Raw genomic sequence first — 27,782 nt, 5'->3', positions numbered from 1 at the left:
AACCTCATCTCGTACACATTCAAATATTTCTTCTTAGAAGCCATGAGGATTTACATGAGCTGCATGTATCAGCGCGGGTAGAGCATCGGTCATGTCACCATGGGTATCCAAGCACTGCCACAAGCCACTGTGCGAGTGCTGGGCGCATCACAGGTCTTGACCGATCCCGCCGCCGTGGTGAAGGAATTACTCGACAATGCATACGATGCTAATGCAACCTCGATCGCTGTAGAAATCCACAGCAATACCATCGATGTGATTCAGGTCCGCGACAACGGCCATGGCATTGTACCTGAAGACCGGCCACTTGTTGCACGCCGTTACTGCACGTCGAAAATAACCCATGACGATGACCTCAAAGACATTGGCGGCTCCTCACTCGGCTTTCGAGGCGAGGCACTTGCGAGTGCTGCGGAGCTGAGCGGCTCACTGACGATAAGTACCAAGATCGAGGGGGAGCAAGTCGCTGCGGCTCTCAAGATCAGCCAGAAAGGTGAAGTCATTGCTCAAGAGAAAGCGTCTTTACCTGTTGGCACCACTGTCCGTATCACCGACTTCATCAAGGCCAATCCTGTTCGTCGACAAGTTGTGCTCAAGAATACTGAGAACTGCTTGAAGAAGATCAAGCGCACGCTTCAAGCATACGCCTTCGCGAGACCTCGAGTCCGACTTGCCCTGAAAGTGCTGAAAGCCAAGAACAATAAGGGCGACTGGATCTATGCTCCGAAACCTGGTGGCAACGCCGAAGATGCAGCATTCAAAGTCGTCGGTGCAGCTTGCGCTTCCCAGTGTATCTGGTCGATACTCGAGGACGGCGGATTTACTTTGCAGGCTTTCCTCCCGCGTGTTGATGCAGATGCAAGCAAAATCATAGGCATCGGAGCATACATCTCCGTTGATGCTCGACCGGTGTCTACCAGCAGAGGTATTTTCAAACAAATCGTTAAAATATTTCGCGACGCCTTGAAGAGAGTAGCTCCAGATTTTGCAGATATCAAGGATCCATTTCTTTACCTTGAACTGAGCTGTCCTCGTGGTAGCTACGACGCCAATCTGGAGCCTGCGAAAGACGATCTCTTATTCGAAGACTCAAGCTTGATTCTCGACGTCGCCCGTAAATTGTTCTTCGCAGCATATCCTGACCAGGAGCAGGCACCAGCACGTCCAGGCGTTCCAGACACGCGTGAGGAGCAACAACAGCAGGAATTTGCAAACGCTGCGGGACATCCTTCGGCAACTCCAGCACTTATGACAGCGGACTTAGTACCTGCTCATGGAGGCGAACCCGCCCACGATGACGAATTACCTGCAAGAGCGTACCGATCCACTATGTATGGATGTGACGAGGAAGATCTGGAGTTACTTGACCAGCGTCCGCCCACGAGTCACGTAGAGGCCGGTTTCGAAGAGCTGCGGCGCTCCAAGAACGACGTGACAGTTTCGAATCCCTGGGTCGCAGCCAAGCTCAATGCCTCCCTCCGACGGTCTTCGCCGATGCAAGATGTTCGGCCGTTGCGCGGGCAGGAAGATTCGGACAATGCCGGCCTGGTAACGACGTCAAGTTCGCCAACGAGACAGCGACGCAATATTTATATCAGCACATTGCCAACCCCACGACCTTCGTCGCCGTCGCCAAATGAAGGCTTCCATCCCTCAGCGCACGTTCCAGATATCCGATTGGCACGAGACGGTAGACTGATTGGTTCATCCACGCTTCCACCGCCACAGGTATATTCTCCGCTGCCGTCGCCAGACGCTCGCATTGCCGTCGAATACAACTATGGCCCGTCGTTCGAGCCACCAGCCGGTACGCCACTTGAGGCCATTGCAAACTCTAGCTCAAGGCCACGACGCAGTCCGCGAAACGCACCAGCACAGAATCGAGTGAACAAGCCTTTCCAGCTCCCAACGACAGATCAGACGCCTCGAGAGAACGTGTGGTTTGATCATCTGCAGCAGCCACGTTTCCAGCAGAGACGAGGGCAAAATCACACACAACACAACCACGATGGCCTCGTGGCACGAGGAGAATTGGGCGACCTGATAGACGAGCCTCGAGCATTGACTCCGCCACAGCGCAATCGCGACATTCGAGAATTCGTTGGTAGGAACTCAAGCGATGCGATTTCGTCTATGATCGAGCGCCGGAATTATGGACGGACCGACGATGCTCGCGTCCATGCCTCACCTGAACCCGAAACACTTGACCTGACGGCAGCGCAGCCTGCCATCAACAGACGCAAGCAGCAGCCAGGATTCGTCCCCGCGAGCGAACTGATTGGTCTTGCAGAAGAGGATGCTATTCTCCGCGAGCAAGAAGGTCAGCGTGCGCCAAAGCGACGACGGACTCGTGAGAGAAGAGCGTTGGAGGAGTTAGACGTCAACGCACCTGTCGTCACGACTGAGAACCTCAGCGATCAAGGACATCGTCCCAATGCAGAGAAAAGCGGCCCGCCGAGAAGAAAGAGCTCGAACAAGCTAGGCCGAACCCAATCGTCGAAACTGCCACTCGAGCGGACACCAGCCGGCAAAGGCACGCACGACCTTTCAATGGCTTACAGAACCTCTCCACAAGCCATCATGAACATGACTGGGAAATTGAATGTGACCACTTCCTTGCTCAGCTACAACGAGCCAGCCATACCGATGGCCAAAGGTCTGGACGCGGCTTCTTCACGAGTACTGTCACTAACGGCCAGTCTGCATCAATTGCTCGTGAGCGCGGGCGGAAACAAGGACGTTGCCAGCCCAGAGGCCCTGCTTTTGGAAGTCAAGGCGGCTTTTGCTCGACGGGAGCAGGTGACTCGTTCTCTCGAAGATGATGATGAGATGCTCATGTCTGTTCGGAACTGATGACGATCTTGATCATGCATGGGTCGATATGAGTAGAGAATTTTGCTTGCTGCCTAGCGATGGCGTTCGATATGATGGAGAGTGATACCCGGGATTGCTTGTTTGCTTTCAAAGGCGCGGAAGTGCGCGCTGTACACTGTGTATGGCCATGGGTGCCTCAAGACGGATTGACTTTTCCTCGGTATTCTCGTCAGAGAGGCCGTGGGTTGTTCTGTGAGAAAGTCGCTCTGGCGGAATTTGTACATTATGGCTACACGAACATTGTACAGAATTTCAAGCTCGTACTTCAGGCCTCGAAGCTTCGCTTGGTGGTGGAAGATTAGCTTATGAAAGAGCGTCTGATATCCCATCGCTCTGCGCCTGCTTCCAATTAGCTTGTTCCATGCCACTCTCGACAGCGACCACACTCACTTCTTCCTTTGGCAAATAAGCCGGCTCTCCAGCATCCAGATCAGCATACATATTGATCTCCTCATCCTGCATCGCATCTTGTCGAGCATTTTCCCACGTATACCAGCGCTCTGTCAAAACTTGCTTGATACGCTTCATTGTCTTCTTGATCTATTCCACTGCATCAGCATGTTGCCTTCACTCACCACGAATCAATTTCCATGCGCGAGGCAGAAGTACTCACCTCATCCTCCCTCTGATCAGACTCATACTGTCCATACACATTCTTCACTCTCTCCCTCTCCAGCTTATACGTCAACAACCGATTCTTCTCCTTGATGCAAACCCACCATAACCGGTGCAAATCATCCCAATCTTTATGTCTCAACTCTCTCATATCCCATGAGCGACCATGCTGGACCAACTCTTCCGGTGTGGCCATTGACTTGCGATCCGACGGGAAAAATGCCCAGAGTCCATGGTCTTCGTCGACTTCGACTTGGGATCTTCTCGATGGGTCGAGGACGGGTTTAGGTAGTTCGGCAGCGGTGATGGAGAGTATTTGTTTCTTCAGGCCGGTGCGGCGGAGAGCGGAGACACCGCGGGCGGGGTTGCCATCTTTACGCGCGTGCTGGCGAGTGCTGGTGGAGAAGGAGGTCGTGTGATTGAGAGCGAGAGCTGGCGCGAGGAAAGTTGGGGGTATCGAGGTCGTAGAGCGCGCGAGCGGCGCGGCGAAGACGCTGCTGAGCAGCGTTCTGCAGGTGCAATGCATTGTGGTGGCGAAGCGGGAGCAGTTTGATGGCGGTAGTCGCGTTGGTTCACGAAGTTCGATACTCTCTCCCAATGAGGATCTCGGAGGTCCGCTGCCGCTCCGCAAAATGCTTGGCGTTTTCGGCTTCACCTCTGATTCTCTGGACGGCTGCCCTCACACCTACACCCACCGCAGCATTTCCAGGTCTCATGACACATCATGTCCAGCTCAAGCTACACAATGCATTGCCGCTCCACAAACCGAGGCAACCCCCTCGATATAGTCCAGAGTGAGACAAGGAAGTTGCAGTCGGCTGTGAGACAACACTGGTCTGTCTATGAGCTCAGACGAAGCATGATAGACCGTGCGAGCTTTTGAGATACATGCAATGCTTCTGGCCTACAACAAGGTGCCACTGCCAGCCCTTCCACGACGTTTGCTGCGTCCTTAGGACATAACCATAACCTGATATGAGGAACGACGTAGCGGTCACTCAGACGCCAACGCGGCAGCCGTCCTGCATGGATGTTGCTCAACATAGCATTCATGATTGGACAGCGATATAGCTAACATGCAGAGAGACTACTCAGCTCCATGCCAGCCATCTCCACCAACGCATTATCGAAGATCTCATGCCGAAGGGTCACGAGAGCCGCTGCATGAGCCGCACGCGAGCTCCTCGATTGCGGGTGAGCCGCCAGGTTGGGAACTAGAACATGGAAGGTGGCTCAGGCTTCAGCCCGTTCGTCCACAGTCCACCGACTCGTGCGCCGTACCTGTGTACCTTCAAGATCTGCGAATCGGGCCCGGTACACGTGCGTCACTTCTATATTTCGATCAGCCTCATGAGTCTGAGAAGCTCGCTCCGCTACTGGACTTCCATTCGACGTTCATGCGCCAAGCATGATTTACGATGAGAACAACCACACTACTGACTAGCACAATTAGTGCGAAGTCTTTTGACTGGCGTACCTGATGACCAACTCCCAGCCACACTTTGAGGCTTAACCTTATGTGTGGCGATCTTGGAAATAAAGAACCCGGCGAGGATTGACTCGTGTTTCTCTCCTGCTAGGCCCGCTTTACGGAAGCCGTGGCGGCGTAGCTTGAGCCATCCAAAAGCGCCTGGCAAGATATTGACCCAGTCGGGCTCAGATCTGCTTGTTGTTTGGCCACTGCCCTAGCGATCTCTAGGGCACAGGATAGATAGATAATGGATCTAGAAATCAAAAGTTTGAAGCTTGTAAGATCTACACGGGACTCACGGCCACGAGCTCAGCTTGGCGTTGCTGATCGCATCATTAGCCCTGGGTGTTTTCGAGCCTCGTCACGGTTCATTCCATCTCGACGAAGCTGCAGCCCGCAGATCATGGGCTGGCCTTGGAAGAACTTATCCTCGAAAGGTGTCGATTGTTCCAACGTAAGGTGTGGTGGCTTGTTGCGGGATCATGTTGGTATGCTGTGAGGAGAGGATATGTGTCGCGCTCCAGCTAGAAAAATAACACAATTCGTGTTGCGTGTCTATTGTCCCTAAGCGATATGACGTTGATACGTCAGATCTCGGATCTCGCAGATCTCACAGATCTCCTTTTGCATCAAGCATTTCCAGCTTCTGCTGCACAGCCGCGTATAAGTGGCTGGGGTTGCGGCACTCGCATCAAAGTGGGTAGTCCAAAAGGTGCTCGGACGAACGCCTGACGTAACATGTAAACCTAAATCCGAGCCTAAATAGATCAACTTCACGTCGACACGTCGAGGCTCGAGCCAAACTGCATGGCACCGTTGGCACGTAGCTGTATGGGCGCTGATCGCAATGTGATGTCTGTTTCGCGAGAGCGAGCCATGGACTACTGCCGTTCTGTCGAAAGTGTCGTCGTGCGGAACAGTGCCACGTTCGTTGCTCGTGCTGGTGGAGCCGGAGACGGGCGCTGTCTCAGGCGTACCTCGCTATGGGCACATCTGGTGGCTCGGCGGCGGCGGCATGTACCAGGTCGCGAATTGCAGCCTCGCCCTCGTGCCCAAATACATTTTGTCCAAGATTCGGACTTGATTTATCGCCGCACGCGTGCTCCAGATCCCGCAAGCGACCTCCGGCCGGCAGTCAAGAATCCTGTGGCGCCCATGGTCCACGCCCAGGCCGGATCGACAAACAACTCATATCGGATACAGATCCACTCACTGTGGCATGCCGTCAACCGCCGTAGCATGAGTGGCTTAGCCAGATCTGAGCACGTAACACTATGCTGACGCGCTTGCTGACCTGCATACCATGTGCAGTAGTGGGTTTCCATGCATGCGCCTCGTGATGTGGTCGTCCCGCGGCTGTGAAGGATTCGCCAATGCAAGCCGTATTCATTGCAATGCTTCTAAAGCGAAAGCGGAAGTCGATTTCCTGATTGACAATCCACGCCACAGTGAGAGAGCACGATGCATGCTCGGGATGTGGAGACGTGTCTGGATTCAATCCAAACAATGAACATTCGTTATTCGTGAGCAGCAGAGGCGATCGAGGGCGACGCGCGATTCCGACTGTGCAATGCCAGTGCATCGAGGTGTCCATACAGATGTGCAGTAAATTTCCTAGTTCGTAGATTGCAGGGCTTGGTAGATGATCAACCAATACCCAGGCAGCTGGAATTCCGTTGGCGATTCTGCCACAGGCGACACTTTCACCTTCGCCTATCTTTATCCCGGAAAATTCCTTCGTTCCAACAGCATCCAGACATTGTGCTTCGTAGGGTCTAGCCACAGGCCCTTAAGCTAGCGACATGCTAGGAGAATCTTGCCGATGGCTCCTGCACCTAGTGTTCTGCCCGGCTTTGCGCGCTTTCGTTTCGAGGATGGTCCCTCAGGTTTCGTCTCGTGGTGTTCGGAGCTTCAATAGCAAGTGATGATTGCTGTACAGACAGCCGAGTGTACCGAGGAGGTTGTCGCTCGGGGAAGAGTGCTGCCTCCTGCTCTTGTCATTCTGGTGGCATCCTGGGCCTGGCCAAGTTCGATCAGCGATCTGAGATCTTCCTTCTCGTAAGCAGTGTAGACGGAAAACTCGTGCTGCTTGTGGTGATCCAGGTTTTCTTTCTTTCAAGGACGAGCTTCAGGATGGCGTCGGTAAGGATAGTGTTGCGGGTAGCTTGTGCCAGCGCTTGATAGTCCTGGGTCTCGCGACGGGACACCGCTTTGGTCAAGCATTTGAGGATCTATGCTGTGATAGTCGTGCGCCCGCCAATCGCTTCGATCAGTAGCAGTCCAATTCTCTGCAGTATTCGGCGATTGAGACCAATTGGCTTGTGTCGTCGGCTGCTGCTGTGGCTGCGACTGCTGTTCCGCCTGCTGCTGCTGCTGCTGCTGTTGCTGTTGCGCCGCTGGATTCAGTAGACTGAGAAGTCGTTGATTTTGCGATGCTAGAGTACGATCCAGGTCAGGATTACTCGTGCTCGCCGAATAGTGCGAGCGCGAGATGCCATCGGAGCTAGGAGAGCGCGAGGCGCGTTGCGACTGGATCCGTAGGTATTCTGACTCAATGGAAGAGCCGATTCGTAGACGTGCCAGAGACTCCGCTGCTTCATGATCGCTGGCTTGCTGCATGTGTGTCAGCACTCCCATTGCTCGTTCCAGCTCGAGCGAGCGATCAGATAAATCATTGCGAAGCTGTTGTCGCTTCGTCATGCCCTCGGAGACATCGTACTCGCAGACCAGTTCTCGATCCCGGCAGCGGGCGCATGTTGGGTGCTGTCCAGAGCACTTCGTAGATGTATTAGCAGACCGTCGGCGGGAAGCTAGCACATCCTGCCAGAGCGAGAGATGGCGCAGAGCAGACGAACCTTCAGTTTAGCAGTCCGACAAGTGATACAGGCATTGGCCACCTGTGCGCGACGCCCCTTCGCCCTCCCCTTCGCCTTTTCGTCAGACATTAGTTCGGCGGCGGCTCGAGCTCGCGAACCGCGGCGAAGATGGGTCGATGCCAGTTTGTGATGCAGTAGCTCACCACTTCACGGTGGCTGGACGCTCGCCGATGGCAGAGAGCCGGCGTCGCAGTGTGGTGATGGGCGCAGGGTAGAGTGATGCCTGGAAACCTTGTAACAAGGTCATTGGCAACACAGCAAAATAGCTGTGCGGATGACAAATGTCCAGAACGTCGACTACTGTCCTTTCAGGTAGGGTCAAGAAGTCAGACCTTTCACAGTCATGAGGGTAGAAGCGGGATGTTGCTCCGAGGGCCTGGAGATGAGCTCCGACGACTGCCCAGGCCACTCGTGGGAATGGATTGCAGGAAAAGCCACCATGCGGCGGAGAAATGCTCACCACTAGGGCTAGTGTAAGTCTTTGCTGCATGAAGACTCCATGTCTAGTCCATCCTTAGCTGGCTAACGTGTGAATGATGGCACTCTCGTTTCGATACGACTAGATGCCGCCCGTAGGCCTCGAGCTTATCGTTATTGAGAGGCGGCGAAGAGATGTGTCGGCGTACGCTACGTGCTCTGTACCTGGCCATGCGAGCCAATGGAGCGAGACAGTACACAAGTGGCGATAATCAGCATGTCCTTCTAGTGCCGACACGTGCGGGGACCATGTTGCAACCGGAGTCCACAGCTTCCCTGTGCTCGGGTAGACCCTATAGGCACAAACAAGGACTATGAGGTTGGGTCCACAAGCAAACTTTCTCTAGGCGAACGGGTCCCTTTCACGAGCCAGCGCTGAAGACTTGTCGGATTAGGCTTGGCTGCTCGGCGTTCCAGCAATCGTGGTAGACCGCCACCACTTCACGAAGATCGCTCGTCGGCGTCCGGCAGATCGACAGCGAACGTGGAACCGTAGTCGGTATTCGATGGCTGAATCATGATGCCGACTCGTCTGGACTTCCAACAGCCTGCGGCGAAGCAAAAGTTTACTTGTGCACACCGAGGACCATCGTTGCTCCAGCGTGGTTACCATGACTTTGCAGTCAAGCACAGCTTCCGGTGACATCAGTAGCATTTCCGGCGCCGGCCCTCTAGCGCCTCCCGAGACCTCACTTCAAACAGTTGCGATCCACTATACACTCACGACGAGACAGTGTGCAACGCCATGGAGCAGAATCCGACATACTGCTGGACGCCGGGGAAAGATCTGTTTTCCATTCGAATGAGGTGATCGGGGTTGACTCCGAGAATCACGATTGTCGCCCGTGCCAAAAGTCACTTTTGCTCGCATGTCATCCCAGGCCAGATGAGACGATCGTGTAATTCGTCCCGCATATCAGATTCTCCATTAATGTCAAGCTGCCGCAGTCGCAAGGGCATCATCCGCACTACTCGTTCCGCAGACCGCCCGAACGCGAATCGGCCGCTAGTAATGGCACAGTACAGATTGTGGGAATCGAGCTCGATGAGCGGACTCAAGATAGGCCTGCACCCGAAAACGGCGATCGGCCTGGGAGAAGTCCCAGCGAGCCTCCACGGATATCGGTGTGCGGACCATCTCACCAGACAGCACAGGACGGTGCGCAGCGTTGGCTATGGTGCCTGGACGAGCACAGTCTAGTTCACGTCAAACAATATCAGCCTCACGTCCAGCACCGCGTCGCACCGACCAGATCGCTCTTCGTGCCGGAGAAGTGCATGCCTGCAACACACCTGCTCCTGAATAAAGAGCATCCGGAGGAGAACTTGGTCGGTCCGTCTCCCGATGGGGCAGAAGAGGAGGACGCGACTGCCAGTCCAGGTACCCTGGGAGGTTTCCGCTGAGCGCTTTGGCGTTGCCCAACATGGAGTCTGCAGTTGGCGCGGGTTGGCGCGGTCGGATAGTTGGCCGACCATTTATACTTTGGCAGAGCACAGCAGTATGCATGCGGTGCGGCCGACTCACGAACGATCGGTGCAGAGTATCTTTCTTCGCTGCGATCGAATCGAATGCTTCGCCCAGAGTTGGCTGTTGGTGAAGAAATGCCAGCGGAGAACACCAACACCTTCTCCATGAGCTACCACTCCTCAGACCAACTTGCACCGGAGGCAGTACTGATGAATTCAGCACAGTCCAGGAGGCGGACCGCTCGTCGAGACTTTGCGCAACACCCTTCGCTTTATAGGCATTCCACAGCGATGTCGCGCAGCACCTTCAGGTCTCGATCTTTTATGAGCATTTCGCTGGACTTGCGCCGATCGAGAAGAGCATAAGAAGCACTGCAGTAGACTTGCTGCGGCAAACAAACGGGCTCGAATTGCTCGAGCGCAGACACACTGTCGCCGCAGCCCAACAAGCGTCGGGCGTTGTGGAGTCGCCGAAGAATGTTCCGTACCGATCGCCTAGAGCTGGCCAGAAATCGCTCCACTTGCGACGGCGATGGCGCCATCTTTTTGTGCAAAGCAATAGGAGACCGACTCTGTATGTGGCAGCAAGGGGAGTGCCCAACGTTGGGATATCGCAGAGCAAAGGGTCGGCTTCGTCCTTGATCCACCTTCGGTCTGTCGTGCGCGGCCGAGGTGCTGTGAACGAGTTGGCAATGAGTTTCCCGGGCGTAGCTACCTTACCAGAAACGCCCCTTGCCATAAGCCTCCGGTAGGTGGGTGCTTGGTATCTTGTCGTCGCTGTGGAATACGCGTGGATTGATCATACACATTGGGAGCAATCGGGCGTGCATAGCAAAGTACTGCTGAGCTCCAGGCCACTTGTACGCGAGAAAGCGCATCGAGTCTGGTGCGTGGTGCCTACCCGGGTCGCCGATCTGCAATTCGCTGGTCGGCCTTGCCGTGGCGCCTTGACTGCGTACAGCACTGCGATATGCGGGCTGATGCCGCTAGCCGTTGTGCGAAGAAAGGTTGGCATCTTTGAAACGCTGAGCCGATTGAATGCGCAGCGGCCGTGACTGCTTGATGAAGCCAAAGTATTGCCAAATTAGGAAGCCCGGCAATTGATTTGGAAGTCGCGGTTTTTCTTCGTCCCTATGGAGTTGCCCGCACTTGAGTCGTGACTTCTAGCACGCTTGATCGCGATGGCCTAGATGCTGACCAAATTTGAGCTTGATGCACGATGGCTATTCAGTTGGAAAAGGCGGTTCGTCGCTCGGGATTAGGTGATGCACGCATCTTGATCTGAACTCCACTTCTTCACAATGCAGGCTACTGCCGGATAAAGCTCCGCTGCCTGTAGAATCCGACATATGTGTGGAAGGACATGCGTCCAGTGGCTGTTTGCATGTTGATTGCAGAGTGCTTGGCTGAAGGTCGAGGCAGTGGTGTCGTAGGCTAAATTCCGAAGTGTTCGTGTTCAAGTGCTGGCGTTATCCCGAAGCGGCTTGGGCGGGCGTTTCGTGGTTGTTGCCCAGAAACAACGACATCGAAATTTGACTATGATGAAATGCGGATTACGCCGAGTGGCCGCCGGCGAGGCGACAGGCGCCCGACGGCCAACGACACTTTGCCAGGAGACCATGAATAGAAAGCGTTTCAACCCACTGCTCTGTTCGTAAGGTGCAGTTGGCCAGATGAGGACTCTGTCAGAGGAACAGATCCCGAGCTGTTCTGCAGGGAAGTAGTAACACAAAGACACGTGCCAGGATCGTCGGTTATGAAGGCATGTCGGGGTTTCGTGGTGGCGTTGACACGGCAGCAAGGCAGAGTTTGGATCTGCCGTAAGTTAGTTCAGATCTGCCAAGCAGCCGCCGTTGATATACATGAGGAGATGAGAACCTAATGCGAGTATGGTCAAACAAGAAGCCCAAGTCGTCTCATCATTCGGAAGTTAAAGTGGACGTCGGTAGTACAAGGCGAGCTTATATCATTCCAGACCCAATCAAGATTCATCTATTTTCCAATGTCTCGCACTTCTACGACTTCTCTACCAATATCTTGCCCATTTGCTGGTACCTTTGACGACCTCAACAAACTCTCTCGCAAAGACACGATCTGCTTGCTCGCTGGGATGCAACGCATCGTACCACAAAAAGCTGTCAGGACTGTCAGACCTCACGCAATCGCCTCCAGTCGAGTCGCACTGGTTGTCGAATCCCCGCACATTAAGCGGTGCGGTGCCGTTGAGATACAAAGCTGGGTTGTAATAGATGTCCGAAATCTGTCACATGGCAGAGTCAGTAAATGGATGTGTTTCCTCGAGAGATGAAAGGGAAAACTCACCAAAGCATGCATATCAAAAATCGCAAACCTCGCATCCTCAAACTCCCGACTAATCCTCTTCACAAAAGGAGTCTGATACTCAAAAATCGCATTCACAGTCACCACCTGCTCCAACATCCGATAAGACATAGCCGTCTGATTGTCAAGTGGCCAATCCGCCAGCCAGTACTTATCCTTGCCCGCAACACCCTCATCCTCGGGAAGCGCGTAAACAGGCGCCAAATTCAGAGGTGCAATGTTCTGCAGAACAAAGTACCTCCCGCCTTGGTCATACAATTGCTTCAAAGCATCAAAGACGCAGTCGGTGTAGTTGACGATATTCGCCCCGCGGACTTGCTGATCGGTCAAGAAGCCCTTGTTGCCGAGATCGTTGGTGCCGATCCAGATTGAGTAGACGGTTTCGTCGGGTGGGTTGATCATGAATTTGTCGCCGTTGGGCTCGACGTATTCGCTATCGGCGATGAAGGCTGGAACTTCATATTCCTCGACACTGGGGAATAGAATGCCTGGCCTGTACGTACGAGGTGTAATGTCGTTAGAGCACACAGCACCGGAGACAGCGTAGTTGTAAAGGTGGATGTCGGAATATTGTGCTACGTATTGAGGCCATGGACGCCCGCCACTCGCAGAGTTGTAGTTCTGCATAATGCATTAGCAAAGCAATGCTGATAAGTTAAGGTATACTCACTGCTGGATTTGCATAGCCCACGGGTGGTAGCGAGCCATTGGTCTGCCCAAGGTATGAGAGTCGTGAATCGTCAGTGTAGCTGTCGCCAAATGTAACAAGTGAAGTGAACTTTCTCAAATCCCAGGGTGAGTGGTTGTTATGCTTCTGCTTCCAAGAGCTACCTGGGTGCGAAGCCAAAGTGCTACCGACCAAGGCGCCGAGAACGAGCGTGGCTGTGGTGGACATGCTCGCGGTCTGCAAAAGCTGACCAGCGCGAACCAAGGAGGGTATCGAGCAACTTAATCCTGCTGGCGCCCCCAAACCTGAAGTCGTGTCCGGTATAGCCAATTAGGCAGGTAAATGCCGCGTGCCGTCTATAAGCTCGACCACCAGAGCTTGTCTGGCCATTGCGCCGACACCAAAGTGATTACATCTTTACCCGGATATTGCCTCTACATGCAAGTGCTGTGGCTGCGCCGGCGTCGTGAGTCTTGCCACTCCTGCTTTGACATTGAGCACAGCATAACTATGCATGATGATGTGAAGTGCGAGCGGCAGGCGGGGCGTAGTGGATTTTGTTCTGCGGGGAAGCCACGATCAGCCTGAATATGCTTCCGTGGAAGAACCATGAGCAGAAGTATGTTTCGCGAATGCAATCATCGTTGGAGGAGATGGACCCGCCGAGAGGACAGACGCCAGAATGGCAATGCCTATAGTACAGGATAAGGTTCAGTGAGGAATCAGCCGTACAAACCTCAGTTTCACCAAGCTCTGTCGTTTTCACGGTTTTCACGATACTTCATCGCACCTCGTCCTTTGAATTTCACTGGCGCGTCTCCGTAGGCTTCGGAGGAACCTCCACCGAGGCGTCCTTCGTTGCTATTCAGCCTCCCATCATTATGGCGACGGTCTCTCGAGGGCCTATAGCGATCATCGTCCCGCCGACCAGCATGTTTGTAATCATGTCGCCGTGGACTCGGCCGATAGCGATCACTGTCATTGTAGTCTCGGCCATCTCTGTCCCGGTACTGGTTGGGAAGACTTCGACGCCTTCGTTCCGATCCTGCACCTTCCTCGCGGCGATCCATGTGCCGACTGGGCGATTGGCTCCGCTTCCGCTTGTGCTTTGCAGCAGGTGAATGCTCTGAACTTTCGTCCTCTTCTTCTATCGGATTTGAAGCTGAGCGTGAGTCTGAACGTGCTCTCGGTCTGCCGCGAAGGCCTTCGTCAATGACATTGTCGCTCTGCCTTCTGCTGCGTCGGCCGATTTTGGGCGGAGGTGTACCAGTATCCATCTCGTCGTCGGAGGGGTCGCTCTTCCTCCTGCGCCCTCGCTCTGCACCATTTATTTGCGCTGCCGTGGCGTCTTGAATGGAGTCGCGCTTCTGCGTGTTCTTCCTCTCCAGCTCACCACAGCGCGACACCAACACCGGCTCGACTGGAGTATCATTCTTGTCCACTGCGACTTTCGATATGCGCTGCAACGTCTCTTCTCCCGATACAAGTCGTCCGAAAATCGTGTGTTTGCCTGACAAATGCGGACATGGCTCTAAGGTGATGAAGAATCTGAGCCTTGTGTTAGCCTTTGTCGTCAGATCGTAGAACAATATTTGCGCTTACTGGCTTCCATTCGTGTCTTTCCCTCGGTTGGCGGAACAGACCAAGCCTGCTGCGTCCATCTCTCGCCAACCGAGCTGCTCGTCGTCAAAAGCTTCGCCATCGTATATGCTCGTGAGACCAGTGCCGTCGCCTTTGGTGATGTCTCCACCTTGGATCATGAATTCGTCTATGACTCGGTGGAAGGGAACCTTCGCGTACGACAACCCATCGTGTTCACCAGTGCACAAACGTCGGAAGCTTGCACATCGTGTCAGTACTGCTCACCCAGCTATGCCTGAGCGCGGTCACGCATGTGCTCACTTTTCGCATGTTCTGGGAGTCTTGTCCACGAACAGCTCGATGGTCAGCCTGCCCACCGGGTCTCCGCCGATGGAGACATCCAGGAAGGCCCTCGGGCGATCTGTTGTTGCTGCCATGATCGCAGATGGCATTTCGGGAGTCGTGAGACGCAGATCGTGCAGCAGGAGAGCGGATGAACCGCTGGACTGCAGATGGTTCGAGGCTATAACCTGGGGTGCATGACCGGTGCAGCTGCTGTCAAGCTGACGTTGCCCATTGGACCTGCGAGAGCTCACCGGAGCTCTTCCATCGTCGCCCTGCCGGCTGCTTTGACTCACTCACGGCGAGGACGAGAACATCCCAGCCCGATGAGCGAGGAAGTCGAGAGCCGCAGACGTTCCTGCAGATCACGCGAGCCTCGAAGCCGGCACCTCCGAGGGCGGCCTCACGACGTCCCATCTTGTGATCACGAAACACCACCGGAACTCCCAGCTGGCCGGCCTCAAGCTCTTGCAGCCTGCATGGTGTCATCGCCGCCGATGCAGCTACAGCGGACAGAAGTTCAGTGGGCTGAAAGTGAAGACTCCAGATACCCTTGGCAAAGCTACAATGGACTTGACTCGCAGCCGCTGAGCCAAGGACATCAATACACCTTACAAAGCAAGAAAGGAGATGGGCGCCGCCGGAACTGAGAGATCTAATATGCGATTCTGATGGCGATGTTCAACTATCCAGAGAGTCCAAACCCTCATACTCCTGTGATCCAATAAGTGCAAGATGAGCTCATTACAGATTGATATGCTGGTCCAACACCGGCTGCAGTGCTCTCACAGAGTCAATGCTAGCTCTATTCAGTCGAGGGAATTGATCACCGCTGAGCATATGAGTCCAGCCACCCAGGAACCACCTCACACCTTCTCCACATGTAGGAGTAGTCAAGGATCCTTCGTACGTCCAGAAAGTGCGGAAATGATTTGGACCCAAGATGCCCTGGGAGAAGTCGATCGAAATCGGATAGCGTGTTGTTGATCCAACAGGAGGCAGGTCACGACGCTGGGAGTCCAGCTGCTGGAAAACCTCGCCGAAGAATGTGCTGGCTGCTCCGTAGTCGAGACCAATGCCCGCGACTGCTTTGGGAGTCGAGCCTGTGCCGAAGACGAAATGGATTTCTCCTCTGCGTTTGTTGCCGCCAAAAGCATGCTCGGATTCGGGAGTGTGAGTATGCCATCTGGATTACAAGTCAGCTCTGTGTCTAACGCAAGGTTATCGTCGGCTTACTGGAGAAGATTGTATGTCACGCCATCGAAGCGGATTGTAGGCACTGCAGCTCCTACCGCGGGGTGCCATTCTGTCGAAAGTAGTCAGTGGAAGGTACCATGCCGTCTGAGCTAAGTCTTTCGCGAGATGAAGATGCCTTTTAGCGATTACACTTACCCGGTCCGAAGCCCCTGTTGAAGATCTCACCACGCACAGCTCCTCCGTGAAATGCGAAAGCTGGAGTATGAGTCTTTGCGTAGCTGTTGGCTGGTAAATCTATTGGCGATTGCTGTCTGCCATTGCCACATTTTGCCCAAGCTATCCGTCATATCAGTTCGCAGACTTCACTACCGGATTATGGATTCGACTATACCTGCACACTTGGTGTGCCAATCTCGACCTCCCTGGCTGTAATCATACTTCGTCGGGCAGGACTGACGTGCTTCGATGGTGGAGTTGCCCTTCTCAGTTGCGATGTCTCGCTCCACAATGGGACAGGCGTTCGACAAGGTAATGAAAAGGGTGACCGCAAGGCCAAATGCTTTAGAAATGTACATGATGAGACTGGTCGATTGAGCTGATATTCGAGCATACTGACCGTGATGGCCAGTCTTCCTATATACCATCCCTCCAAGTCAACCTCCTTCTTGCACCGCAATTCCCAGTCATCCGCCAACATCGCAGCCAAGAGATGTCAACAGCAGCCTCCGTCTTGGTATCAATAGTGGCAGCACTGCTCACTCCTCCAAGGAACGCTGCCGTGAGGGCGTTTGCAAAATGCGACCAATACCTGTGCGTTCACGCTTCACGGACAACGCGAGGAAGCGTTCGGCGCAGCCACGCATATGTCGCCAAGAGCCCGACATGTCCAAATGAAGATGGTAAACGATGCCAAACTACATCAACTAGGCAGGACATAAGCACCACCAACAGGGGTGCTCGCCATGTGGTATCGTTCACTGACCACATCAATCCTGCGACGAGGTGTCTGACCGACATGCCTTCAAGGCTAACATCAGCGAGGCGCTCCTGGACAATCTGATTGTTCGATCACACCGACGCTACATCCTGCGGTCGTCTAACATGATCAAATAAAGCAAGGACATCAGCCACGTCCCGTATGTCCCGAGTCGAGATGTCAGCCGCAGTGCCGATGGTATGCGATGACTGCCTACGCGGTGACCATAGTCGTGACTCAAAGTATGCCTCGGAGGCCGTGAGAATGAAAGGGAGGGTAAGAGACACTAAGCTGACTTGTATGAAGGCCCGACATCTCACGAGCATGTATGTTATGGCATCGCCGTCAGGACTGCACACGTAGCAGCAGCGCACGAGCGACGACACTCAAATATCTCTCCAAACAACGACCGGCCAACAGGAGTCGAAGTCTCGATCGTGCATGCAGCTTAAGGCCACCCGCATGGCTTAATTCGACACTAGGGCTGGAGAGAAGGTTATACTAAGCCTCATCTAACTGCATAGGGCAGCTGAGGGAAACCTTGACATACCACATGGCCGATGATCTCAGCATGGCTGGAGCCTTACACACCTGCTCAGATGCAACCACGCGCGGCCTTGACGGCTTGGTGCGAACGCGTCTCTGGCGTCCATCAGCATGTGAAATACCTTCTCAGCATCCCAGAAACCAGCGTTAGCGGAAGTCAACATCTACAGCCAAGACGCCTTCATCTCATGCAAACAGCTGAAGGAACAAGCTAAGAACTCTCCAAGAGCACGCCCTCCTCTCGCTTCTCTTCACGTGTATGCAGTGCAGGAACGCGGAAGCCCATCCGCGAAGCTCCAATAACTACCACCACGGGGCAAAGAAAGCTTACTGCCCTGCCGTGTCACCTAGTAAGCAGCCGCAAAGACCATCTGCACTGCTCTTTCCCCCTCGCGTTCGCAGCTCTTTTCGCCAACAGCCGAAGGATTCGCCTATCGCAAAGAGCCAGAAACCTCGCACATTGATCTTCAAGACTCAAAATCTCAAGAAACTACTACTTTCATCACCATATGTAATAACAATGATTCGTTTTGCACTGCTTTCGATTCCTCAACGATTAAAAAAGAAATCTTCTACGAGATAGGTAGAACCTTTTGCAGAACTCTCTCTCTCTCTCTTGGCAAAGGAACAAGAAACAAATATGAAGTCACTTCGAGTTTGCCTTGGCCGGTTACAAACTCAGAAGAAACCTGTCTTGAGAAGGATCGTTTTCTGCCGAGCAATGAACTTTGTGTCACGTCTATCGCTCGATTTTTCACAACGATAGTAAAAGCTTGAAACGATTTGTTCATGGGTATAGCAACTTTCCTTTCATTTCAAGTCATGATCGATCTTTGTTATGCTTTTGATCTAAACGATACTGATCTCGCACACGGGCACAGCCCACTCCGTCACACTGCGGACTGACTTGTTCAGTGCAGCAGAAGAACCATTAGAAAGAAGACACATCATCTGGCATGTTACCGCGCCAAAGCACGCTAAACTTTGTCATTTCGTTCTTTCTTGCTAACTTTCATTCCAGTAGTAGAACGCTCGTCATCACAAATGATATTTCTTAATTACCAGTTGCTGGAAGTTTCTCCCAAATACACACAACAACAAGACACAGTAAAAGCGACTACTGTGCACCACTCCTGGTGGTCCTCTTGTTAACTTCAGCTTGTGCCTTGTCCGCGCCAGATGCAACAGCATCAGCGACGTCGTTCTTCGTCTTTTGCGCAGCATCCTTGGCCTGCTTAGCCTTATCCTTGATCTCCTCCTTGCTTGGTGCAGCGGCGCCGCCGAGGCCGAAGACGAGGGCGATGATGGTGACGAGAACAACACCAATGGTACCGGCAACTTCAGGAACGAACTTGATAGCGTCGACTGGGTTCTTCTGGGCGAGCTCGATGAAGAGGGCGGTCTTCTCCTTGACGTAGAGGACTGGGTCGTCCAGGAAGACAAGGTCAGATGGGGACTTCTTGTCGTCAACCTTTGGCTTGGAAGCCTTCTCAAGAGCCTCCTCCTTTGGCTTCTTAACGTCGAATGTCTCCTGCTTGAACTTCTTGGCCTGGGCCTCGTCGTGTCCAATGTAGATGTTGTCGAAGAGGATGTTCTCGTTCATGGACCAGAGCTCGAAGCCGATGGCGCCAATTGGCTCGAAGTCGGCTGGCTTCTTGTCCTCGAAGAAGTCTGGGTTTGGAATCTTGCGTGGCTTCCAGACGCCCTTGTAGGCTGGGTTGTCAATCAGAGGCGCGGTCCACTTGCCCTTGTAAGCTGGGTTCTTGATCATTGGCTTCTCCCATGGGCCACAACCAGAGACATCGTCACACTTGGGGTTGGACACCTGAGGTGCGATCCAGTCTCCATCCTCCTCGTCATCCCAATCCTCTGGCTTCTGAGCCTCTGGGTCTGGAATAGTGAGTGGCTCGTTGTCCAGCCAGTCCTCTGGCTTCTCGGCAGACTCGTCGACAATCTCGTATGGAGCGTCCTCATCCCAGTCCTCTGGCTTCTTCGCTTCTGGGTCCTTGATCTTGGCCTCGTCGACCCAGTCCTCTGGCTTGCTGTCCTCAGCATCGTCAATCTCCTTTGGTGGGTTGACAGATGGAGTGAAGTCATCGAGCAGAGTGCCGTTCTTCTTGGACTCGCCGTTGATCAAGACCTCAAAAGATTGGTCTGGGCGGACAACGAGAGTGTACAAGTTGGAGAGCTTGTTGATGACCGCGGAAGGAGCAGCGTTCATGTGCTTCTCCTCGTACTCGCCAGTCTTTGGGTTCTTGTGCTTGAAGATGAAGTGGACCTTGTTGGTAGCGCCGCACTTGTCTGGACCAAACATGATCACGTATGGGGAGGCGTTCGAGAACTCGTCTTGGGAAGAAACGGCACCATCTTGCAAAAGCTTGAGGTATGCGCCACCGCACTCGAGGAAGTTCTGAAGCTTGACTTCATACTGAACTACGAGCGTCTTGCCCTTGTTGTCGATGGGGGTGTCGAACTTGGCGGAGATGGCGTGGTGGGCAGCCTTGTCCTTGAGCACGAGACCTTTGTCGCCCTTGATGCCCGGGAAAACAGATGGCTCCTCGACCTCCCAGTTGCCAACGTATTGCCACTCTTCCTCAGTGCCCTCCTTCTTTGCGTGCGATGCCTTCCATCGTGCGTCCCAGCCGTCTGTGAACTGCTCGACGAAGTCGGCTTTGAGTGTGGTGGGCTAGTCGAGTGGTCAGCATGCTGCAACAGCGACAGTCTCGAGCCATTTCGAGATACTCACGGTGAAGGAAGGGAGATTGGCCTCGAGCGACTCGGTCGATTCGTCGTCAGCGGCGTGTGCGGTAGCTGCAACGGCGCCCAGGGCGAGCAGTGAGTGCAACTTCATGGTGATGGATGGCCAGACGAGTGGTCAGTCCGAGCGAGCAATGGCTTGGGGAAAGAAGAGGACAGAAAGTGGGAAGTCGGCCCAAGTCAGCAGTGCCGCACAGATATTATCTTCGGCTGCTGAATGTGAAAGGTGGCATTTGGGAGCTTCGACCCTCTTCTTGATTCTGTGGGGCTAGCGCCAGTGGCTTGTGAAACCTTCCGGCTGAATTGCACCCGTGACAATATATTCACTGGCTCGCGCAATCGGCAAGCTGTCGTTGCAGGTGTCAATGCCTCGGGTGAATGTTGCGATGGGCTCGGGCAGTGAATAGACGTTGTTGTCGGGAGTTCGCAGTAGCGCCCCTGGGGGAGCTGTATGGTAAGACAAGCTGCGATTTGTCACTTGACTGGCCCGACACTTGCACAGGACGCCTCGTCACCCGGGAATATATCATCTGATTGCTCAATGGTGTCTATGATGTTTGTCCTGCACGTGGAAGATGCACGTGAAGGTAGCGGCATTGCCTGCAGTAAGCTGCTGTTCCCTCCGACTGCCATGTGCCAAACTATCGACAGCACGAGATGCTGAAACATCCTCGCCTACTTCTCACAGTACACTCATTCCACCGCAACCGCGTTAAAATCTCCCAGCTTCGGCGGCTCCCTCAGCGCCCTTGCATTCCGCACAACCCGTACTTCCGCAGCTCTTGTTAACCTCAAATGCCTCTCTTTCTCCCTCTCCTTCTGTCCCTCCTCTCCGGACCCCTCATTCAAATCTTGACCCTGTTCCAATTCCTTCGAGACACCCTCATAGTGCCTCGCCGTATCCTTCAGAACAGCGCCCATGCTCGCCAAAACTTTCTCCGTGGCCTTCGCCAGCGGCAGCTCGGGACCCTTCACCTCATCCCCACTCCTCCAGCTCAAAGTATCCAGCACGCCATGTTCCTTTGCCGCCTCTTTCAATCGCGCCACAAGCAACGCCGCAAACATGTCTCCCGTCCCCGAGAAGAACACCGGAAGTGCAGGCACAGTGATCCGGAAAAGTCTAGGCGTGCCATTGGATGTCGCCGTACTTCCAATAATACTCAATTTGGCCTGACTTGACTTCCCTTCCCCTCCTTCGCCGGGTACAGGTGTACTCGCAGTCGTAGGCGGAAGTCGAATCGATGTTACCACCACATTCGGTACACCCTTTTCATGCAATTTCCCAATCGCCTCTCGCATACTCTCCAAATCATGAATCTTGATCTCCGAAAGTAGTTCTGCCTCGAACTGATTGGGCAGTATCAAATCCGCATCTTTCAACAATTTCTTGTAGACCGGCACAGTATCCTCTGCAACGTAGATTCTCCCATTGTCGCCCATGACTGGATCAAGCACCCAAAAGAATGATCCAGGTTTGGTGCTAGCTCTTAACTTCTGCTCTCGTGCGATCTTGCCGACTTCTTCAACGAGTGCGGCGGAAGGACAGTAGCCGGACAGCATCATGTCGAAGTGGTCGAGTTTGGTCTCTTTGAGGCCGGCGTAAAGATCGGCGACTTCTTCGGGCGTGGACTTGCGACCTTTGAAGGCGCGATATGCGACGTGATTGCCTATGAGGGGAGTCAATGGGATGCGCGCTCAGTTCGCGCAAAGTTGTGTCTTGCATACTATAGTTGACTGTGTGAATGGCGGACACTTCACAGCCCAATGTCTGCATACAGAACGTGGCCATGGTATTGCCGACATAACTTGGACTATTTCAGCACATAGATCGACTGTCTGCATGCTGTAGACTTACCCCGAGGTCACCTTGTGCAGCCATTAGCTTATCGTGTCACCTACAGGCAGTGAAGGAGAACCCACATGGCTGGCGATTGCCAGAACGTGAGTCTCGGGCACCTCGAGATCATCTGCTTCAGCCATGATGACAGCGGACGATGCGTGAGACAGAGCAGAGAAATGGTGTTGTGGAAGTGAGGCACGCGTTGTCCGTCGAAAATGTGTCAGAGCCCAGTCAGCAAATGACGAGGGTGGGGGTGTTTTGTTTATCGTCGGTACATCGGCTGCTCTTGCTATCCGTGCTTGTTTCGTCTCTTCCTGCCCTACAATGCCTTTGACGATGCTGTGCTACTATTGCTGCTTCATGTACACACACCATCCAACATTATGCTCTATGACTCCTTGCTGCGCGCAATCTCGAATGCAGATGGTATCGAGAGGTGGGACGTGTGGAGCCGGTGAAAGGGCCAACAGCTTCGCAGCGCCTCGAAGGCGGCGAATCATGCTAATCTCTGGTTCTTGTCTCGTGGCATATCGCGTTTACTCTTCGTCACCGATCTGTTGAGAACAATTAGCATCCATCTGAGGCTACACACGCCAGATAATGCATACCTTTGGTGCGAGATAGAATCGCAAGTAGGAGTTGTTGCTGAGCCCGTACTCTACGAGAAGTGGCACTTCATTGCTCAAGCACAGCTTCACCTGCCCACTAAGACCGCTAGCCTTGCAGAAGTTCATCAGATACTTGAGCGAGAATGTGAGTGCGACTGGTTCAGTAAGGTTGATCTCGATGTTCTGGTCTGGCTTGTCCACGTTCGTGTGCGAGCGCAAAGTGACAGAGCCGTTTCCGATATCACCAGCGCACTTGAAGCTCACGCCGTCCTTTGTGCACTCAATCGAAACTAGTGATATTGTCAGTGGTGCGGCCCACAATGTAGCGGTGTCCCAACATACCAGATTCTGAGAGCGCAGACAGATCCCTGGTGATGCGCTGGAACTCTGGACTTGGCAGTGTGATGGTTGCCGCGTATTCTGTCTCTGGAATACCCAAATGCTCTTGATCGATGTCCATCAGCTTGATATCGTACTCGCTGATCCTGTCACTCTCGGCGCTCTCGAATGTGAAGTTGACGACATCTGGAGCATCCTCTGCCTTCATCGTCAAGATGTCCTCGTTTTGTGCACATCGTAGGACTTTAGTGAGCGAGGTGAGGTTGATACCAAGGGCGATATTTCGGTCGCAACGGAAAGGAGAGAAGGATTCGGATTTGAGCATCATGGACACGAGGGCGACGTGGGAGTTGTCCATGGCCTGGAGGGCGATGCCGGAGTCATTGCAGTCGAAGTTGCAGTCCTGGACGAGATCTTTGATGGCATCGACAACCTTTTTGTATTGTTAGATTGGAAATGCGCATTTGAAGGTGAGTGCTGTATGCATACCTTCTTCAGCAGGTTGGCCTGCTCGAGACGTGCTTCCAACACTGCACATATGTTAGCTGATGCCTGGAGCTCTTCCACAGCGATCACTCACTCTTGTCTGTTTGCTCTTGGGTGTTCAAGCAGGTGGAAGGAGTTCGTGTTTATATATGAGCTGTGTGCGCAGAGTCGATGTGGTGTGTGTATGTGAGAAGAGGGAAGCTGGAGGGGCTGTTTGCGAGACAAGTTTGGCGAAATAGAGACGCGCCTTCGCGCGTCCGTGACGCGCACTCTGAGCGCGATAGCTTGGCGTTTTCCAGCCACGTATTTGACTACAAATTTGACGCTGATTTGACTAGACCATCAATTGGCCAAATTTTGGTCTCTGGTAACGGCGATGGCCTCTCGCGGTCGGCATCGTACTTCTCTCCAGGAAGCAGTATGCCTCGGAGAGAGCGTTTAAGCAGCACTCAGACAGTCAATGTCATCAGTTGACATCCGCCTCCGCGATAAGGAATTCGAGTCTTCCAGTCTTCTTCGATATCCCTTCTCATCCAATTTTCGTGCCAGTTGCGATTCGTCTTCGCTGCAGCGCAATGGAGCGCCTTCATATGGACAAAAACTCTCCTCAAGCCTTACACAACCCATAGAAAACCGTCCACGTCAGCACAAAACTCATCAACCCCCCAAACAAATCCCCCACCCACAAATCCCCCACAACGCGGAAAAAGTACTTTTCAGGTTTCTGTTCCGTCTTCAAAGCAAATATCAAAAGACTGACAATCGCCGTCCCGAGGAAATAGAAGATGAATCCAGGAAAAGACTCTAGCCCGAGTGTGCCAGCTGCCACGCCGAAGAGCGAAGCGGTAAGGGAGCGGATATTGGATGTTGTCTGTAGTTCGTGAGCAACAATTTTACAGCTTTGGATTCATAGTTGGGTGAATGAAGTGAGAGGTTGAGGAGGGTACATACGCGGGCATTATGTTGGACGCTTTCGGGCACGATAGGGTTGAGCTGGAGTTGGCGTTCGTCTATCATGGCTGAGGCTAATGGAGGGTGTGTTCAAGCGGCCACGAGGACAGCGGTGACGAGGAAGGGGCTTGGTCGTGGCGAGCACTAGGCTGCGGTGTCGATTCTTGTGATGATGATGATGGAGTTGCTGGTCTTATTTCCGCCTGATGCAGCAGGATGCGAGAGAGGCAGCAAGGGCTTCGTGATTGCGTGGCTTCTTTGCGAGGCTATGCGAATCTTTTCACATGCAGCGTCCAGGTTGGTAGGATTTTGTGGTGTGACGTGTCTACCATCGGCGCAGTCTGTTCGGTTGGAATTATTCGGTCTGATATTTGTGGTCGTGGTCGTGGTCTGAGGCTTGTGAAGCCGTGCAGGGCAGGGCAGAAGCCGATGTGCCGATGTGGAAGCGACTGGTGCATCCACTTCACCTCTTTGATCCTTCCCATAGAACGTCACGCCAACCACAGATAGAGGCACAACAGTACTCGTGTCGGATTCCTCAGGTGCATGTAGATATTCTATCTGTTTGCGTATCTATATTTCTAACGAATGTAGAATTCCAACATATTGCCGCATTTCACTCGAGGCTCAAGTTGTATGCATGTTTGCCTAAGCTGAGATCTATACCTTCTATCGCTCAAAATTGCTGTGTGCTCATGTTCCCATTCCCTATCTAGTCATTCAATCGTATGGAGAGGCGATTGCAACTCTCAATCATGCGCTCATGAGAAGTCGTGGATTGGCATGTCAAGCGTCGATGTATCTGCCATATCTTTCCAAATACCTGCACAAAGTCAGCTGAGTAAAAGCCATGAGAGAGGAGGACATACTGCTGAAGATAGCGATTCAATTGGTAGCCCTCAATCGAACTTGCAGCTCGCAAAAGCTGTAGAGCACGAGTAAAGTGCTGTTGATTGTGACGGGGCGAGGTGACGTTGCCAAGTGACATGTATGCCTCTGCGGTCTGTCTGGGATCAGCAGGAAGCATTGCTACATGGGAAGGTGTGCTCATGCGACTCACGGTAGCAAGCAAGTCTCCAGTCAACGTGTGCTGCGACGTTGCTGCGGCAATGGCACGTTCGAGGAAGTCGATGGCAGGCTGGAGGCTGCCACGCGCTTCGACATACTGTGCAGTACCAGCCCTCTTCTCAGCCTCGGTTTGCGATGAGGTGTTGCCGGCGCGAGATTGTGGAGGAACGTCATTTGAGGATCTGCCCTCCTCGCGCTGAATGCGAGCAAGTGTAGGCTGCGCCCGCGCAAGCCACGCTTGCCCCAATCCGCGAAGTGCAGAGATATTGTTGGGCTGGCTCTGTTGAATCACAGCCCACTGCTGAGAACACCAGGCTGCGATGTCAGGAACGCCTCCACTGTCCGGGTCTGCATACGCCAGCCTTTGCAAACCGCCGATCAACCAGACTCGTTCTTGCAAGCGGTCTGTTTGTTGCATCAAAGTCGTGGCGTTCAGATGGGCGATGATCGTGCGTGCCAGCGGAATATGGTTTCGCCATTCCCTAGGATTCTCTTTCAGCGAATTCAAGATCTGGTTTAGGCTCGTCTTGCAGATGTTGATGCGTTGTTCTTCGCTCATAACTCCGAGAGGTGTCAAAGGGGTTTCCTGAAGGCTATGAGGGCACTGTCTAGTCCCTGACGGCCTATGTACTTTATATCACCCGCAGTCACTGTAAGTCCTCCTCAAGTGTCATCAGCCCTAGCAATTAGTTGCAGCAGCATCCAAACTTCCTCTACAGTTCTCGAGAGTACTCTTGGCGTGCGATTGCGAATCCGATCCTGATACAATGATTGCTGTGCAATGAGGACGAAGTATGCGAGAAGAAGGATCACTGTGCATGAGTAGGCTGTGGCAAATGCTGCACAGCCAAGAAGCCCAGAGGCTCTTTGTACCTTCGATGTTACCTAGGGAAGTCATAAGGCTGAGTCGCCACACATAGTCATCAGTCGACCAAGTATGTAAGCACATCGCTTCTGGTGAGCTTTCGGCCGAGGAGTCCTGTGTCAGGGGCCCATGGCGAGTGAGAGACGTTCGTCTGATGCAAGGCTCAGCAAGTGAGCATAAATGGCTCCATAGCCCTTGATTGAGGAGCTTGGTAGATTCGGAGTGCGCGAGATCTGAGCTTGAATGGGAGCTTCCTTTCGGATATGGGCAACTGGGGCTCATTGAAAGATCTTGGGGACATAGTCCGCTGAATAGCAAGCAGGCAGCAAACAGCACATTCACAAGATGAAGACGAGTGTGTTCGGCGACTCGGGGCAGCAAGGTCGTCCATGGTCTTCTGTATTCCTAAGCGTCACGGCCGGTGCGCGCTTGCCGAGGCAGCATTGTTGGACGGGCAAGATACTGGGATGAACCAGCGTCAACATGATGTTTTGTTCTTGACAAAGCGGCGGGATAGATCAGGAACGCACGCCGAACGAATGCGAGTTCACGCGTCCTGGAGCTTTGTTGTGACATTTGCAGCGGCCTTGGTGCAGAAGAGGACAAATCGCGTGCTGCTGTTACGCACGGTCAGGGATCGCGCAGACCGTTCCGGCCACTCCCTCGAACAGATCTCATGTCCAGCAAGTGCGGACAGTCGCATAGCGGTTCAACCGCATGACACAGTGGCGATTATCGATGCGAGCTGGCGCAACGGCAGCATATCGACGCCGAGCAGGTGTGATGGAAGAGGTGAGGTTTCGGCATGGGCCCTACCTTTCCGCGGTTTGGTAAGCAGACGACGATATGGCAGGGAATACAGAAAGTGTCTGGTGGCTCCAGCCCTATCAGGCACTGGTATCGCTGCGCCTGGGTCGAGTCATCGAGCAGGTACATGTGTATCTTGTAACGTGCGTGTGTTGCAGAATCCGGCTCGCTTGAAGTCGTGAAGGCGGTGGAGATGAAGACGGGTGCGAGATGACAATTTTACCCGAGCCCATCGGCGTTTGCTGCAATACATAACGCCGGCTGAGCTGAGATTCGTCATGCGGCGCACTTCACTCCAGCTGCCTGCCTGCCTGGTCGTGTGAGGTGAAGTGGGAGTGAAGAGCTCACAGCTGAAGAGCAGCAGCCTCCGGCGAACAGGCTGTCATCGCAAGGCGCAGAGTTGCGAGAGGCGTTCGAGATGATTGCGCTGCAGACGCGGAGGCTAATCCATGTCGGCAGATGACGCTAGTCAGGAGGCACAGTCGACCTGCGTCGTACAGCTGACGCCCGGCCACGAACTACTCTCGCTGAACGCCAGGCACCTCCCTTCCCAGCGTGTCCATCACACTCATTTCTGTATTTCCTTGCCATTTCGCGTGCTTTCCTTCTGCTGGCGTGTCCAACGGTCAATC

At 53.6% G+C, this 27,782-nt stretch overlaps 11 protein-coding genes across 11 annotated transcripts; 1 reads left to right on the top strand and 10 right to left on the bottom strand.

Moving 5' to 3' along the window:
- Positions 1 to 99: 99 nt before the first annotated feature.
- On the top strand, positions 100 to 2,853 carry CKM354_000653000 (uncharacterized protein; the record flags this gene model as incomplete). Its single annotated transcript, XM_044801850.1, has 1 exon — positions 100 to 2,853. One exon carries the CDS (start codon positions 100 to 102, stop codon positions 2,851 to 2,853), a length of 2,754 nt encoding a protein of 917 aa, XP_044657785.1.
- Positions 2,854 to 3,126: 273 nt separating this feature from the next.
- On the bottom strand, positions 3,127 to 4,015 carry CKM354_000652900 (mitochondrial 54S ribosomal protein YmL4; the record flags this gene model as incomplete). Its single annotated transcript, XM_044801849.1, has 3 exons — positions 3,127 to 3,176; positions 3,261 to 3,414; positions 3,488 to 4,015. 3 exons carry the CDS (start codon positions 4,013 to 4,015, stop codon positions 3,127 to 3,129), a joined length of 732 nt encoding a protein of 243 aa, XP_044657784.1.
- Positions 4,016 to 7,075: 3,060 nt separating this feature from the next.
- On the bottom strand, positions 7,076 to 7,905 carry CKM354_000652800 (uncharacterized protein; the record flags this gene model as incomplete). Its single annotated transcript, XM_044801848.1, has 2 exons — positions 7,076 to 7,735; positions 7,816 to 7,905. 2 exons carry the CDS (start codon positions 7,903 to 7,905, stop codon positions 7,076 to 7,078), a joined length of 750 nt encoding a protein of 249 aa, XP_044657783.1.
- Positions 7,906 to 11,806: 3,901 nt separating this feature from the next.
- On the bottom strand, positions 11,807 to 13,015 carry CKM354_000652700 (uncharacterized protein; the record flags this gene model as incomplete). Its single annotated transcript, XM_044801847.1, has 3 exons — positions 11,807 to 12,040; positions 12,103 to 12,741; positions 12,791 to 13,015. 3 exons carry the CDS (start codon positions 13,013 to 13,015, stop codon positions 11,807 to 11,809), a joined length of 1,098 nt encoding a protein of 365 aa, XP_044657782.1.
- A 515-nt stretch (positions 13,016 to 13,530) lies between these two features.
- On the bottom strand, positions 13,531 to 14,805 carry CKM354_000652600 (uncharacterized protein; the record flags this gene model as incomplete). Its single annotated transcript, XM_044801846.1, has 3 exons — positions 13,531 to 14,335; positions 14,390 to 14,626; positions 14,690 to 14,805. 3 exons carry the CDS (start codon positions 14,803 to 14,805, stop codon positions 13,531 to 13,533), a joined length of 1,158 nt encoding a protein of 385 aa, XP_044657781.1.
- A 649-nt stretch (positions 14,806 to 15,454) lies between these two features.
- CKM354_000652500 (uncharacterized protein) lies at positions 15,455 to 16,482 on the bottom strand (the record flags this gene model as incomplete). The annotated part of the gene is made up of 4 exons (XM_044801845.1): positions 15,455 to 15,896; positions 15,947 to 16,016; positions 16,103 to 16,243; positions 16,299 to 16,482. 4 exons carry the CDS (start codon positions 16,480 to 16,482, stop codon positions 15,455 to 15,457), a joined length of 837 nt encoding a protein of 278 aa, XP_044657780.1.
- Positions 16,483 to 18,546: 2,064 nt separating this feature from the next.
- CKM354_000652400 (calnexin) lies at positions 18,547 to 20,280 on the bottom strand (the record flags this gene model as incomplete). The annotated part of the gene is made up of 2 exons (XM_044801844.1): positions 18,547 to 20,115; positions 20,176 to 20,280. 2 exons carry the CDS (start codon positions 20,278 to 20,280, stop codon positions 18,547 to 18,549), a joined length of 1,674 nt encoding a protein of 557 aa, XP_044657779.1.
- Positions 20,281 to 20,879: 599 nt separating this feature from the next.
- Positions 20,880 to 21,975, bottom strand: CKM354_000652300 (uncharacterized protein; the record flags this gene model as incomplete). The annotated part of the gene is made up of 2 exons (XM_044801843.1): positions 20,880 to 21,853; positions 21,912 to 21,975. The coding sequence occupies 2 exons, from the start codon at positions 21,973 to 21,975 to the stop codon at positions 20,880 to 20,882; spliced, it is 1,038 nt and encodes a 345-aa protein (XP_044657778.1).
- A 587-nt stretch (positions 21,976 to 22,562) lies between these two features.
- Positions 22,563 to 23,331, bottom strand: CKM354_000652200 (proliferating cell nuclear antigen; the record flags this gene model as incomplete). The annotated part of the gene is made up of 3 exons (XM_044801842.1): positions 22,563 to 22,580; positions 22,635 to 22,924; positions 22,977 to 23,331. The coding sequence occupies 3 exons, from the start codon at positions 23,329 to 23,331 to the stop codon at positions 22,563 to 22,565; spliced, it is 663 nt and encodes a 220-aa protein (XP_044657777.1).
- Positions 23,332 to 24,066: 735 nt separating this feature from the next.
- Positions 24,067 to 24,476, bottom strand: CKM354_000652100 (uncharacterized protein; the record flags this gene model as incomplete). Its single annotated transcript, XM_044801841.1, has 2 exons — positions 24,067 to 24,330; positions 24,411 to 24,476. 2 exons carry the CDS (start codon positions 24,474 to 24,476, stop codon positions 24,067 to 24,069), a joined length of 330 nt encoding a protein of 109 aa, XP_044657776.1.
- Positions 24,477 to 25,196: 720 nt separating this feature from the next.
- Positions 25,197 to 26,037, bottom strand: CKM354_000652000 (uncharacterized protein; the record flags this gene model as incomplete). Its single annotated transcript, XM_044801840.1, has 3 exons — positions 25,197 to 25,233; positions 25,280 to 25,413; positions 25,471 to 26,037. 3 exons carry the CDS (start codon positions 26,035 to 26,037, stop codon positions 25,197 to 25,199), a joined length of 738 nt encoding a protein of 245 aa, XP_044657775.1.
- Positions 26,038 to 27,782: the final 1,745 nt, after the last annotated feature.

The sequence above is a fragment of the Cercospora kikuchii genome (genome assembly GCF_019650295.1).
Source record: "Cercospora kikuchii DNA, contig_00004, whole genome shotgun sequence".
Lineage (NCBI taxonomy): Eukaryota > Fungi > Ascomycota > Dothideomycetes > Mycosphaerellales > Mycosphaerellaceae > Cercospora > Cercospora kikuchii.
This window is presented reverse-complemented; position numbering and strand designations above follow the sequence as displayed.